Genomic DNA, 14148 nt, shown 5'->3' with positions numbered 1-14148 from the left:
AAACTTGGTATGTTTCGAAAATTCTTTTTGTTTTAATTTAAAAAAAATGGACGAAATGTAATGATGAGATATATTTTTAGAATCGCCTCAAAAAGCCCTTTCGTATGATACCACACACGATAGGTTTAAAAAAAAAATTTTTTTTCCATACAAAAACCCGGGATTTTTTTTTAGGAACTGCGGGTCAAAAATTTGGTTTTGACCTCAAGTATGCGTGTGCCAAACGGCTAACCTGTAAATCAATTTGCGGTTTTTTAATTCGAACGGCTTACACTCTATCATGCATTGATGATGATGAGGTTCATTAAGTATTAATTTGATTATTAAATAATTAGAATTTTACTATAGGTATTTTCATCACTACCACAGAAGTCACAGAACACGATTGTACACTTTCATACCTGGCCGGCTAGCATGAGCTGCGTTCTCGCGCGAGTCGCGCGATACTTCATACTTGAGGTTGCGCTAAATGTATGGAGCTCATCTCATTTTAGCCGGTCTGATGTAAAAATAAATTGTTTAAGTCCAAGTAAAATGGTAACAGTGACTTTATGACAAAATAGAGAGAGAAAAAATGAGGAATTAAAAATCTATGTTAATATTGAGGAGTTCGGTTTTAAAATAACAATTCTAAAAATAACTATCTTTATTGTGCAAAACGTTTGGTGGTAGACAGCACGCTAATTTTACACAAACTTGGCAGTAAGAATGCATACATTACATAATTTACATATCCCTAGTGCCTATAAGCTCTATACTTGTTGTAGCATTGGCATGAAAACTTAGCGTGGTCCAACTCTAATAAAATAAATAACTTCGGGGCCAATTTGATGTAATTTGTCCACAGACCTACAAGCGGGTTTTCCCGTGGAATTCCTTGTGGGCTTCACCAACAAGGGCTCCGAAGACTACGTAGTTGAGACAATGGAGGCTTCCTTCCGTTACCCGGAGGAGTACACTTACTACTTACTACATCCAGAACTTCACGGCTCTGCCTTACCATCGCGAGGTAATTGTTGCAGAGAAATTCTTTCATGTTTTTGTACAAGGTAAATCATAATAAAAAAACAAAAACTGACAAGAAAAAACTGTCATAAAAGTCATAATAATCTGCACACCCTTTTGTAACTATTTTTTCTGTTGCTGACTGTATCACAGAATAAAAAATATGGACTTTATGAAGAAACGAAAAAGTTTCTCAAGTTAAGGTGCCGCTGGTTCAGCTAGTAGTTTTTGAAAAATCGTAGCACTATTTTAGATCATATAATATGGTCTCCAAAAAATATGAATAGTAATCTTGAGAACTTTCTCTAGTGACTTCGTCGATTCGAATCCTCATTAAACAACTCGTTTGACGGGGGAAAAAACCACGAATAGAGGTCTCAAATGCACCATTAAAAATTTGTAACAATTTTTGCACAAAACAGTCATCATCATAACTCTTAAGAGCCTGGCTCTTGTCGGTGGAGTAACTGCCACTCCGTTCTTCTTTCCGCCGCTGTTTTGAGCTCCTGATACGTCATTACGTTGATCTTCTCTTTGGCTTGGTCCGTAAACGCACGTCTCGGCACAAAACAGTACTATTAGTTATTCTGTGACAAAACCTTTATTTTTGATCAAACTGATAGATTTCTTTTTTTTGTTAAAAATTACTTCTTCTTCTTTGTTTGCCATGCCCTAACGGACGTCGGCGACCACCTTTGCCACCTCTCTCCTGTTCTTAGCCATTTCTGCCAGCATGGCTGCGTTATCGACGTTCGTCCATATTTTTATGTTGTCAAGCCAGGTGACCCTCCTTCTTCCCCTTCCCCTCTTGCCATCATTTTTTCCTTCTAATATTAGTTGTAGCGTTGTAGTATATTATATTTGTCATTTCTGTATATGTGTCCAAAATATGATATTTTCCTTCTTTTTGCCGTGATCAAAACTAACTTTAAAAATTACTAAAAAATAACAATTTAATAACCATAATTGTTTATTCATGCCAAATAAATAATATTATTATTTAATAAATAATATTATTATTTAATAAGGGGGTTCGTGGCCCTTTTTCTTTTTTATGTTTCACTGTTTTGTATAATTTTCTATTTTTGTGTTTGTGCTAATGAATAAATTATTTCTATTATTTCTATTTCTATAAAAAGCTCTTTCATGATGATATTTAATCGAGAACCGCAGAACTTGCGATATATTTTTGCATATGGTATTACCAAACAATGCCCTATCTCGTTCTATTAAGTGCAAGTCAAGCGCCTCTCACTCTAAAACTTCGAAACGATCGCGAATGTTCTCGAAGGGTGGCGGCTTTTATTGGCGCGTCGAACAGTTGCCGCGAAGTTTCTGGAAAATGTTGGCTCGTGATTGGTCGCTACCGACGGAGTATAAATACAACGGCGCGATGGCGGGGATTCAGTGTAATTTGAAAACGCAAAGCGAACAAGTGAGGAGAAGAGAAGTGAAAGGTTACATACCCGTCGAGAAACTTACTACGAAACTTTTATATTATTACAAAGAAGCTAAAGAAGAATTGTAAGAAAATGCCAGCTATCGGAATCGACCTCGGAACGACGTACTCGTGCGTGGGCGTGTGGCAGCACGGGGGCGTGGAGATCATCGCTAACGACCAGGGCAACAGGACCACCCCGTCGTACGTAGCGTTCACGGACTCCGAGCGACTCATCGGCGACGCCGCCAAGAACCAGGTGGCGCTCAACCCCGGCAACACGGTGTTCGACGCCAAGCGACTCATCGGCCGCAAATTCGACGACCCCAAGATCCAGCAGGACATGAAGCACTGGCCGTTCAAGGTCATCAGTGACTGCGGCAAGCCCAAGATACAGGTCGAGTTCAAGGGAGAGACGAAGAGATTCGCGCCGGAGGAGATCAGCAGCATGGTGCTGACGAAGATGAAGGAGACGGCGGAGGCGTACCTGGGCGCGGCGGTGCGGGACGCCGTGATCACGGTACCGGCATACTTCAACGACTCGCAGCGCCAGGCCACCAAGGACGCGGGCGCCATCGCCGGCCTCAACGTGCTGCGCATCATCAACGAGCCCACCGCCGCCGCGCTCGCGTACGGCCTGGACAAGAACCTGAAGGGCGAGCGCAACGTGCTTATCTTCGACCTCGGCGGCGGCACCTTCGACGTGTCCATCCTCACCATCGACGAGGGCTCGCTGTTCGAGGTGAAGGCCACCGCCGGAGACACCCATCTCGGCGGTGAGGACTTTGACAACCGCCTGGTTACCCACCTCGCCGACGAGTTCCTGCGCAAGTACAAGAAGGACCTGCGCGGAAACGCGCGCGCGCTGCGCCGCCTGCGCACGGCGGCCGAGCGCGCCAAGCGCACGCTGTCCTCCAGCACCGAGGCCACCATCGAGGTGGACGCGCTGTACGAGGGCGTCGACTTCTACACGCGCGTGTCGCGCGCACGCTTCGAGGAGCTCTGCTCCGACCTGTTCCGCGGCACACTCGAGCCCGTAGAGAAGGCGCTGCGAGACGCCAAGCTGGACAAGAGCCAGATCCACGACGTGGTGCTCGTCGGCGGCTCCACGCGCATCCCCAAGGTCCAGAACCTGCTGCAGAACTTCTTCGGCGGCAAGCAACTGAACCTGTCCATCAACCCCGACGAGGCGGTGGCGTACGGCGCGGCCGTGCAGGCGGCCATCCTCAGCGGCGACGGCGACTCCAAGATCCAGGATGTGCTGCTGGTGGACGTGGCGCCGCTGTCACTCGGTATCGAAACCGCGGGCGGCGTCATGACCAACATCATCGCGCGCAACTGCAAGATTCCCTGCAAGCAGTCGCAGACGTTCACCACGTATGCCGACAACCAGCCGGCGGTTACTATCCAGGTGTTCGAGGGCGAGCGCGCGCTCACCAAGGACAACAACCGCCTCGGCACCTTCGACCTCACCGGCATCCCGCCCGCGCCGCGCGGCGTCCCCAAGATCGACGTCACCTTCGACATCGACGCCAACGGCATCCTGAACGTGACGGCCAAGGAGAACAGCACGGGCCGCTCCAAGAACATCGTGATCAAGAACGAGCGCGGGCGGCTCTCGCAGGCGGACATCGACCGCATGCTGGCCGAGGCCGAGCGCTACAAGGAGGAGGACGAGCGCCAGAGGAGGCGCGTGGCGGCGCGCAACCGGCTCGAGGGCTACGTGTTCGGCGTGAAGCAGGCGCTGGACGAGGCGGGCGACAAGCTGAGCGAGACGGACAAGAGCGCGGCGCGGCAGGAGTGCGACGCGGCCCTCGGCTGGCTCGACAACAACTCGCTGGCCGAGGAGGACGAGTATGAGCACCGCCTCAAGGAGCTGCAGCGCGTGTGCTCGCCGCTCATGGCCAAGATGCACGGCGCCGGCGCCGGCGGTGATACCCCCGCCCCCGCCGGCGCGGGGAAACCCACCGTCGAGGAAGTCGATTAAATATGGAAGAAAGATAAATGTAAAATTATCCCACTTAGGCTAACGCTTAGCTTAATGCCGTGTGAACCTAGCCTTAGGTATTAGCTTTAAAAGCAAACTTTTCCAGTCAAAATACGTATTTATTGTAACCTAACCTAAAAGACTGATCTCAAGATTTAAATAATTTAAACCGCTTAAAATATGTTTAAATAAATTTGTCTTTATTGTAGGCTAATTTGTTTTATTTACTGTTATCTACTTTTAAACTTGGCAATGTGTATATAGTTCGATATATGTAGAATAAAAATGTAGGCGCGAAGTTGACTTCCCATAGAACGTTTTAATCTTTCGCCTTTTTCTACTGAGTCTCATACATTCTACCAACATTCTACGACATCTCTTTCCGCATCACTTCCGCACAGACTCTATAAAAAGGAAGTTTCCTTTTTAGGGTTCCGTACCGAAAAGGTACAAAAGGAACCCTTATGGTGCGAACACTGTCCGTCTGTCTGTCTGTCTGCCTGTGACATTGCTAAATATCTCTTAACTACTGAAGCTATCGATTTAGGAATAGTTATGAACAACGCTAATCCAAAACCCATTGGAAGTGTAATTTTTTAATTTTAATTAATTATGAAATAGCCCAATATAAAGAGGGGGCAAAATTTCAAAGTCTAGTTACTAGGTCGAGTGGGATATCATTTGAAAGAAAAGTTTTTCATAGAAACAAGACTTATCAAGGTAAATGTGAAAAAAATACCACCCCCCCCCCCTTATGTCCGAAGTTTACCAACGAAAAATTATAATTTTTTTACATAATCATAATGATCATAACATTATCATAAATATTATAGGAAAAATATAATCACACCTTCTTGAAAACTGTTTTTTAATAATTATCATAAAACATATTCTAATTTAATTTGCAATTTAAGCCCATTTGCGGGTGTATAATGTTATACTTGGAAGTCTATGAGTTACACTTAAAACACCTTCTTTCACGTAAAACAAAAATTGTTGATATCGGTTCACATGATAAGGAATTATCCCTGAAAAACCAACATACAAAGCAACATACATACAGGTCGCGCAAATTAGTTAGCCAATTTGCCGATAGATGGCGCTGTACACAATTACGCTTTCTGGTCAAAAATCTTTCGTGATTCTTTTTACATGAGAAAATTGAAAGTTTGTACGGAACCCTCGGTGCGCGAGTAAAACGAACTCGCACTTAACCGGTTTTTTTACATCAAATTTTAAACGAAAATAGAATATATAGTTTGTCAAAGGACTGTCTCATTTCATATATAGACAGAGAGAATCATACTATCTTTGTCTTACACTAGTACTAGCACCCAAAAGAAAAGGATGAGTATAGTTTTTTTTGTTCTTATTTACTGACAATTTGGTTTGACCAACTATATCCAGAATACCGGTATTATACATACTGATTATGATCGCAGCACAACACTACTTGACATGTGTCAAATTGTTTTTGACAATTGAGAAATGTCTTATGTCTAATATACGGTGCGGCTCGATATAATATAATACAAGATTATGAAATAATATTTTTGAGGTTTCTTATTTAGGTTTCTAATAATATGGCATTATCCTTTCTGCGAACGAAACTAATCGCCCGGCAAGCCAAGAAGCAGTTCTACCAGAACAAACGCAATGCGGGATACGTCGTTCTGTAAGTTTCATTGATTTGTTTTGTAAAACCATTCATTTTGTACATTTTTTATTGGCTAATTGCTTATTTTGAGTTCTCTAAAATCTGAAAACAAACGCTAACTACCATTTGGTTTTAACACACTCTTACTATTGGTTTTATGTTTGAAATTGTGGCACATAATAGTGGTGCAATTTTTATAACCTTTCCCGACTCTTACATGTCTGGATTCTTGTCTACCGACTCTCATGTTATGTGAAAATGCTATGTAAAACTGTTAACCGTTTACATTTGTAACAGTTATACTGAGGGTTTGATGAGTTAAAGAATAATTGATGGATGGCAGCATTGGCAACTCCATCCATTGGTGTTTGGAATCCTTTCATAGCATAGCGTAGCATCCATGAAGGATTGTCAAAAAGTCTGTAAAAATCTGATCCATTTAGAGGCAGGGATATCCCTAATATCATTTTTTTTGTAATTCATAAACATTAATGATAGACTAGTAAACACACAGCTGCAAATATGCTGATTCTCCTAAATGTTTATTGCAAATTTGCAATGTTCACTTCCCAATTAAAGTTCTCTAATTCGCTAATTTGTCTATAGCAACAAGATAAGATGAAATATTTTTTATATAAAAACAATACTATACTGCTACCAGGGCCCTACTATCACATGTGTGATAGTAGTTAGTGTCTATACACTACGAAAAAATCGGTTCCGAGCCTTGGTGGAGCACCCCAGTATCACAGTAGTATGGAACTCCTATGAGACTCCTACTGTGATACTGGGGTGCTCCACCAAGGCTCGGAACCGGTTTTTTTGAAAAACCCAAAATAGTTCAATATTTTTAATTATTTTATGCTATTAAAATCATGTAGTAACAACTTTGTATTATTAAATTGTCCCATTAAAAATGAAATAATAAACCAAAGAACGAAAATGAAGGTAATAATACCGGTATTTTTAGTATGAAGAAAAAACCGGTCCCAAGCCTTGTGCTCCACGGGTTAAAGGAGCAGTATAGTATTGCTTTTATTTAATATAGAAATATTTCATCATCTGTTTTATATCTTGTTTATAAGCACTGGTGGCCTAGCAGTAAGAGCGTGCGACTTTCAATCTGGAGGTTGCAGGTCCAAACCCCGGCTCGTACCAATGAGTTTTTCGGAACTTATGTATCCTTGATATATACCAGTCGCTTTTCGGTGAAGGAAAACATCATGAGGAAACCGGACTAATCCCGATAAGGCCTAGTTTACCCTCTGGGTTGGAAGGTCAGATGGCAGTTGCTTTCGTAAAAACTAGCACCTACCTCCCATAAGCCATGGCAAAATGCCGGGACCATGCGAGGAAGATGATGATGTTTATTTCTTGTATGTTTATTGTTTCATCATAAAGGAGCCCACTGATTACCAGTCCATCGGAGGATATTGGCCTGTCAGTTGTCGGGAACGGACAAATTATTGTTTTAACTGACAAGCTGATATCTTCCAGCAACTGTTAATCAGTGGGCCCCTTAACATTTCATCTGGCATCTGGATGGGCGCAGGACGTGATTTTGTGAATAGTTCTCGTGCTTGTTAGTTAGTGTAGGATTTAGTTTAATTTAGGTTAAGATTTTTGTAATAGGTAAGTAGATTTTAGATTATTTTTTTATATAAATAAATATGGCATAGCTAACATGTGAAGTCAGTATGGCCTCACCTTGTCTTGGCAAGGTTGGATGTCAGACTGCAAGATATGTTCAGAATCTGTTGATGTTATTTAGAATAATTATTCCCACACTTTTCGTACCTGCTCCTAGTTATATTTGCTGCTTCTCAAATAACAAGATACCTAAATACCTCCTTGATAACCACCACAGTGTTGTTATTTTTGACAAATTGAACAACTTTATTATTTGCATGGTTCTAAGTCAATATTTTTTTCAAGGTTATCTTGCATGCTTTCAATAATTTCCAGAGCTCTCATAGATTAAGCAGTTTATTGTAAGTTCAAGATCAATATTTTTTGTGTGAAACAGCTGCCTAACTAGGTCACTAGCTAGCAGCACTAGCTGGTAGATGAGAGTCCTGGTTTTAATCTAAAATCCATTTATGTGTGATAATCAAATATTTTCCCTGAGTTATGGGTGTTTTGTATCTCTTTTAGATCAAAGCTTCCCATCTGTTTCCTTTCCTGAAACACTCCTCCAAGTTTTAGGGACAAGACAAGACATACCTACTTAAAGTTGATGTTAAAACAATTAATTTTCCCTTCAGATGCTTTTACACCTTTTATACTTAAGGACTTTCTAAACTATCAAAATACATTTATTTGTTTTCACCACACTTAATAACAAATGGTGGTTTCAAAATTTGTTTTGTATATTTTCAGTATTCCAGAAATAGGCGAGGATGGCGACAGAACGTCCCTCCTGGGGGACAACGGGCTGCCCGAGTTCAGCGACGTCACCATCGAGAAGTGTATCGCGTCCATCAGCAAGCAGAGCCTCGAGTATGAGACCGGCGTCGCCCAGATCGAGCACTCCACGCCCACCTGCAAGAACGCCTTCGACGACGTCTTCAAACCCCTGGAGAAGCTCGACGCGCAGCTCGAACTCACCTGGGGCATGGCTAAGACTTTGTATCTCGGCAACAGCTCTCTCATGCCCACAGCGTCCTATAGAAACATACACGAACGTGCGCACAAAGCCAGGTCAGCTAAATTTAACAGTGTCCCTATATTCCAAGCTGCGGTCAATGAAAAGAACAAGCTGAAGAAACTCACAGATGAGGAACAGAGGCTGCTAGATAAGTATATTTTAGAAGGAAAACTAAATGGTTTAGATGAAACGGGGCTGAAGTTAGAAAAGTTACACAGTGTTGTCGCCGAGTTGCAGAAGCAGAAGTATATGTTCCGCGAGAAGGTTAATACGGCGACAGGTCTGTTCTCCAGCACTATTACAGACAGTTTGACAGTCCAGGACTTCCCGGAGACTCTGCTGTCGGCCATGGCACCGGACCCATCCAGGGGCCCGTGGAAGGTGACGCTGCAGCCGCACGTGTACGAGCCCTTCATGCAGCACTGCCACGCCCGCGAGCTGCGCTGGAACGCCTGGAACGCGCACGTGCAGCGCTGCTCCGGGTACGGCAACAAGGACTTGGAAACCAGCACGCACTTGGAGAAAATACGTGGTTTGCGGAGCGAACAGGCGAAGCTGCTCGGCTTCGAGACGTTTGTGGACATGAGCATGGAAACTAAGATGGCCGGCTCGGCGGAGAACGTTTACAACACTCTAGACAGCTTGCTGGAGCACGCGCGCCCCGCACAGGACGCCGAACTCGACGAGTTGCAGAAATTCGCACAAGAACGAGGCTTCGACTTCAAACTGGAGCACTGGGATATACCATACTGGCAGAGAAAACAGAAAAGAACGCTCTACAATTTTGAAGAAGATAAAATTAGAGAGTACTTTCCTTTGCCGCGCGTCGTCCGCGGTCTGTTTAACCTGTGTCGTTCGCTGTTCGACATTCAGATCGAGGAGCGCAGCGCGCAGGCGTGGCACCGCGACGTCAAGTACTACGACGTGTTCGACGGATCCGGGCAGCCGGTGGCCGGATTCTACCTGGATCCTTACGCTCGTCAGCACGAGAAGATCCGCGTGTTCGATGACGCGGGCTGGCATGTCGCTCTCCGTAATCGTTGCGCCTCGACTAAAGCCTCACCTCTGTCCGCCCTCATATTCAACTTCCAACCTCCGGCAGGCGAGCGTCCGTCCCTCCTCACATTCAACGAAGTGGGCGTCCTATTCCAGAAGTTCGGGCACGCGCTCCGACACCTCCTAACCGAAGCGAACTATTCCGAAGTGGCCGGATTATCCAACGTCGAATGGGACGCCGCCGAGGTGTGCGGCCACGTACTGACACACTGGCTGTTCGACCCGCACACGATCCGAGCGCTGAGCGGACATCATCGCACCGAAGAACCGTTGCCGGACGAGCTAGTCGACAACCTCCACCGCGTCAGACAGCATATGGCGGGGCTGAATTTATGTCGCGAGCTTTACTCGGCGCGTCTGGATTTAGAATTGCATTCGAGTAAAATATTCTGGCGCGACGTGGTCAAAGAACTGTGGCCGAAGCATTTCGCGTTGCCGTTCGACAAATACGACTCCCACCCGTTATCCTTCACGAAGGTAGTCTCCGAAGAGTGGGCGGCGGCGTACTACTGCCGCATCTGGTCGCGGATGCTAGCCGCAGACGTGTTCAGTGCGTGGCAGGAGCGGGAGGGGGGCGACGCGCGGGCGGTGGGCGCGCGGTACCGGAGCACGTTCCTGGCGCTCGGCGGCGCATGCGCGCCGGCGGAGGCGTTCCGGCGCTTCCGCGGCCGCGACCCCGCGCCGGCCGCGCTGCTGGCCGACCTGGGGCTCGCCAGGAAGAAGGCGCAGGAGTAGACTATTGTAGTGTAATATAATTGCTATTTATCGTTCGTCTTGCGTATTTATTTCCCCTCATAAAAACAAAAGTGTAGAAAATATTACACCTATACTACTAGGCTTACAGGTATACGGCTACCTATCTAAGATTTAGGCAAAGAGTCGTTTAATCGCAAACTATTCACGAATTATCAGGATTCTGTTCCCGGGCGCGTTCCATAGTCTCCATACCTATTATAAATAATTATGCTTCTTTGTCTTCTCATATCTGGAATAAGTTTAGAAATCTAATAGCTTTTTAAACCTACCTAATACTTAAGGAGTAGGTAGTTGTTGTTAATTAAATAAAATAGTTAGCATAGCACGGTCCTTTAATAGCAAAACGCTTCAATAGTCATCAGGATTCTGCTCCCACGCGCGCTCCATATCATGAATATCCTTCTTGATCGTGTGGTCGTCGGGCACGAGGTGGGAGGCCGCCTTCATCTCGGCGATGGCCTTGTGCAGGTAGCCGAGGCGCGCGAGGCCGGCGGCGCGGCGCGCGAGGCACGCGGCGCGCGCGCGCAGGTTGGACGCGCACGGCGGCACCAGCAGCTCGAGGGCTGTGGAGCAGTCGTTCACCTGGAAACTCATCGCTGTTTTAAGTGGCTATTACAAAAAACTGGCGAAATAAACCCTATTTCAGAGGGGACTCCCTTAAAACAGATGGGTAGTCTAGGTTTGCACATCTTAGGTAGGTAGGTAATTAAACTAGTAGGTACCACAAAAAAATGTACGTAAGTGTAAATCTACGAGTCGAGCAGTTCTAGGGCTGTTAAGTAGTTTTTCACCTGCAGGAAATATTCTAAATATAGTTTTAACGGTTCTTTCAAATCTGGCAAATCCGCTGCTCGTGCGAACGCTGCGTATCGTAGGTAGCTAGAATTCCATTAGAAATGCACGTATAAGGTACGTATTAGTCAGCGGGCATTTCGCGACCGGTGTAATTACCAAGTCTGGAGGTCTAGACACAACTTTTGGGTCTATTTTGGAAAAATAACTGGTTTTTGTAGGATCCCGAAAAACTAAAGCCGCATTGCCCGCATTCACATTTCTGTGATGCACGCTGTATGTATGAAACATGAAACCGATTATTACCGTTCTGATGCGTCAGTCACGACGACATAAGACGGACACGTCAGACAAATGTGAATATGGGTTAATGAGAGACAACTGAAGACACGCATTTATAGAAGCTTCCGAGCGCAAAGTAAGTCGCAGCTCGGTTGGAAAACAGACTCTGCAGGCGGTCTGACAGTACCTAGGAAGCCGTGGGTGCAGGCGCTGATGGCGCCCAGCCTATGTCTATAGGTACTATGAAAACTCACGCATTTGTTGAAGTTGCCGAGCGCGAAGTGGGCCGCTGCGCGGTTAGAGAACAAACTTGGCAGACGGTCCGACAGCAAGATGCCATGCGTGTAGGCGCTGATGGCGCCCAGGTAGTTGGCGGCGCGGAAGAACTGGTCGCCTTTGTTCTTGCACCATTCCGGGTCTTGCTCTTCTGGCCGCAGGTCCTCGGACACGAACCCTGCACAACGTTGGAGTGAGTAGGTAAAACATTTTACATCTATGTAGCACCTAGCACATAACGGTAGGTAGCGAGCTGCAAAATTGCATAGACACATTATGAACATATTCAATTCATACATACAGAGGGCACAATTTGATTTGGGTACCAGACTGGGTTGGGTATACAGTATTAGGTTCACTATCTTGATTAAATAGATATTTGATAGCTGAAGGTTACGAAGCATGCGGATCTGTATTAGTCTCTTGGGTACCTCGATCATAGCTCGGACAGCACACGCTTCGGCTCTCATTGTTAAGAGTGCAGCTGTTCGGCTGCCTTTCCACTGAGACGGAGATGGGAGGAGGTGCGGGAATCAACCAATAGCGTTGGTTGTAATCCAGCGAAGCGAAGAAGACTTATGGATTACAAACGGCACGTGTCCTCTCATCTCCGCTTCAGTGGAAAGCCTGCCTTAGTGGGGATACCTGTAGCGCGACGTGCCAGGGTGACATTCTTCAGCCAGGCTTCCTCCTCGGCCCTGGCTGACTCGCGGCTCGGCGTGGGGAACACCCTGGGGGTGTGGTGAATCTCCAGACTGCCCTGGCTGCGTAGCGCGGGCAGCACGCGCTTCGCCGCTTCGGCGCGTTTCTTATCCACGTATTCTGACTTTATTTGGGTCTGTGGATAAATGGTTAAGTACCTACCTATTAAAGTAGAGGGATATATTACGGAATTGTAACTCGCATTTTATTAAACCTCTTATCGTCTTTGCTTGTTAATACATAACATAAGGGAATTATTATGAATGGGCAACGGCTCGCATATATATATAGGTATATTTAGTGTAATCATAGTCATATGGTATAATTAAACGTATTATTATATTATTTATGTAGAAATTTTACTTCGCTCAAAAGTTAGGTTTTTTTTGTTTTTTTTTCTCAGTGCACCCACCTTGACGCTTTTGTGTTTAGCCCTATGGTTGACTAGTAGAGAATGCCTATAATGGCATTAAGTCCGCCTGTTGTACACTTTTTATGTGCAATAAAGTTTGAAATAAATATATTATTTTCTTAGAGAAATACTTTATGCTTAGAACAGTTAGAACCTTTGGCATGTTCTCACCTTCACTAGTTTCTTAGGATGCGGTGTCGCAGGTTGCGGTACTTTCTTCACCTTCACTTCCTCTGGCTCTACTTTCTTCTCTATCTTCGGCGTCGGCTTTTCATTCGTCACCTCTTCTATTACAACCCCGTTCTCCTTATCGTCCGGCAACTCTACTATCTTCACCCCCTTACCCCCTTCCTCGTCAGTGTTTACCCTCCACATCTCTAAAGCATCCATGGCTATCTTCCTTTGCTCGTCTCTCCTCTTATCCATTATCTCATGATGCCTAGAATCAATCTCCATAGCCTTCTGCACTGTGAACCGGTCCATTTCACTCTTCTTAATCCTCTTCTGCTCAAATCCCTCTTTAGCTTTCTCCTGGCATTTCTCCAAACTCTCCTGCCTTAATTTTATCTTCTCTGCCTTCGTTAATTCCTTCTCTAACTGCTCCCATTCTTGCTCCTCTCTCTTCACCAGGTCGAGAATTATAAAGTCTTCTTTAACGAGACATTTGCTTTTATCTATGTTCACGTCATGGAGAAGAAAAACCTCGAATAGGAAAGGGCTGTAGTGCGCCTTGATGTACGAATCAGCCGCAAATAAGTCTACCCTTTCTTTGTTCCCTTGACTAAGAGGTATCGTTATATTCAAGGCTGTCGGAGTCTGCTTCCAAGTAAACTCTTTTACTATAATTGGCATTTTAGCTGTGAACGTATTTCAAATTCGTTTATTTTTGCGCGATCAAATGGCGATCAATATTGCAATGACAAGCATATGACAACGTCTGGAAAACCAATGTTTTCTCGTTGCTATGGATATTTGAATTTAAGGATAGGTAGTACATTATATATTACCATGCGCGCGTTTTACCCGTTTCTATAGTTTTATACACAGGCGATAATGATTTTATACCTAATTGTTATTTTGCTAAGTAGGCCTAAGAAGCGCTGGCTGGAAGTCGTTATAGCGGACATAGAAGAGAACA

At 44.9% G+C, this 14148-nt stretch overlaps 3 protein-coding genes across 3 annotated transcripts; 2 read left to right on the top strand and 1 right to left on the bottom strand.

Moving 5' to 3' along the window:
- Window positions 1-2424: 2424 nt before the first annotated feature.
- On the top strand, window positions 2425-4490 carry LOC134745672 (heat shock protein 68-like). The gene has a single exon (XM_063679791.1). It carries the CDS (start codon window positions 2538-2540, stop codon window positions 4428-4430), a length of 1893 nt encoding a protein of 630 aa, XP_063535861.1. The 5' UTR covers window positions 2425-2537; the 3' UTR covers window positions 4431-4490.
- Window positions 4491-5921: 1431 nt separating this feature from the next.
- On the top strand, window positions 5922-10560 carry LOC134745671 (uncharacterized). The gene is made up of 2 exons (XM_063679789.1): window positions 5922-6105; window positions 8467-10560. The coding sequence occupies exons 1-2, from the start codon at window positions 6014-6016 to the stop codon at window positions 10523-10525; spliced, it is 2151 nt and encodes a 716-aa protein (XP_063535859.1). The 5' UTR covers window positions 5922-6013; the 3' UTR covers window positions 10526-10560.
- Window positions 10561-10887: 327 nt separating this feature from the next.
- Window positions 10888-13884, bottom strand: LOC134745303 (dynein axonemal assembly factor 4-like). The gene is made up of 4 exons (XM_063679296.1): window positions 13182-13884; window positions 12542-12734; window positions 11875-12074; window positions 10888-11128 (listed from the first exon to the last, which is right to left on the bottom strand). The coding sequence occupies exons 1-4, from the start codon at window positions 13860-13862 to the stop codon at window positions 10895-10897; spliced, it is 1308 nt and encodes a 435-aa protein (XP_063535366.1). The 5' UTR covers window positions 13863-13884; the 3' UTR covers window positions 10888-10894.
- Window positions 13885-14148: the final 264 nt, after the last annotated feature.

The sequence above is a fragment of the Cydia strobilella genome, chromosome 11 (assembly GCF_947568885.1).
Source record: "Cydia strobilella chromosome 11, ilCydStro3.1, whole genome shotgun sequence".
Taxonomy (NCBI): domain Eukaryota; kingdom Metazoa; phylum Arthropoda; class Insecta; order Lepidoptera; family Tortricidae; genus Cydia; species Cydia strobilella.
This window is presented reverse-complemented; position numbering and strand designations above follow the sequence as displayed.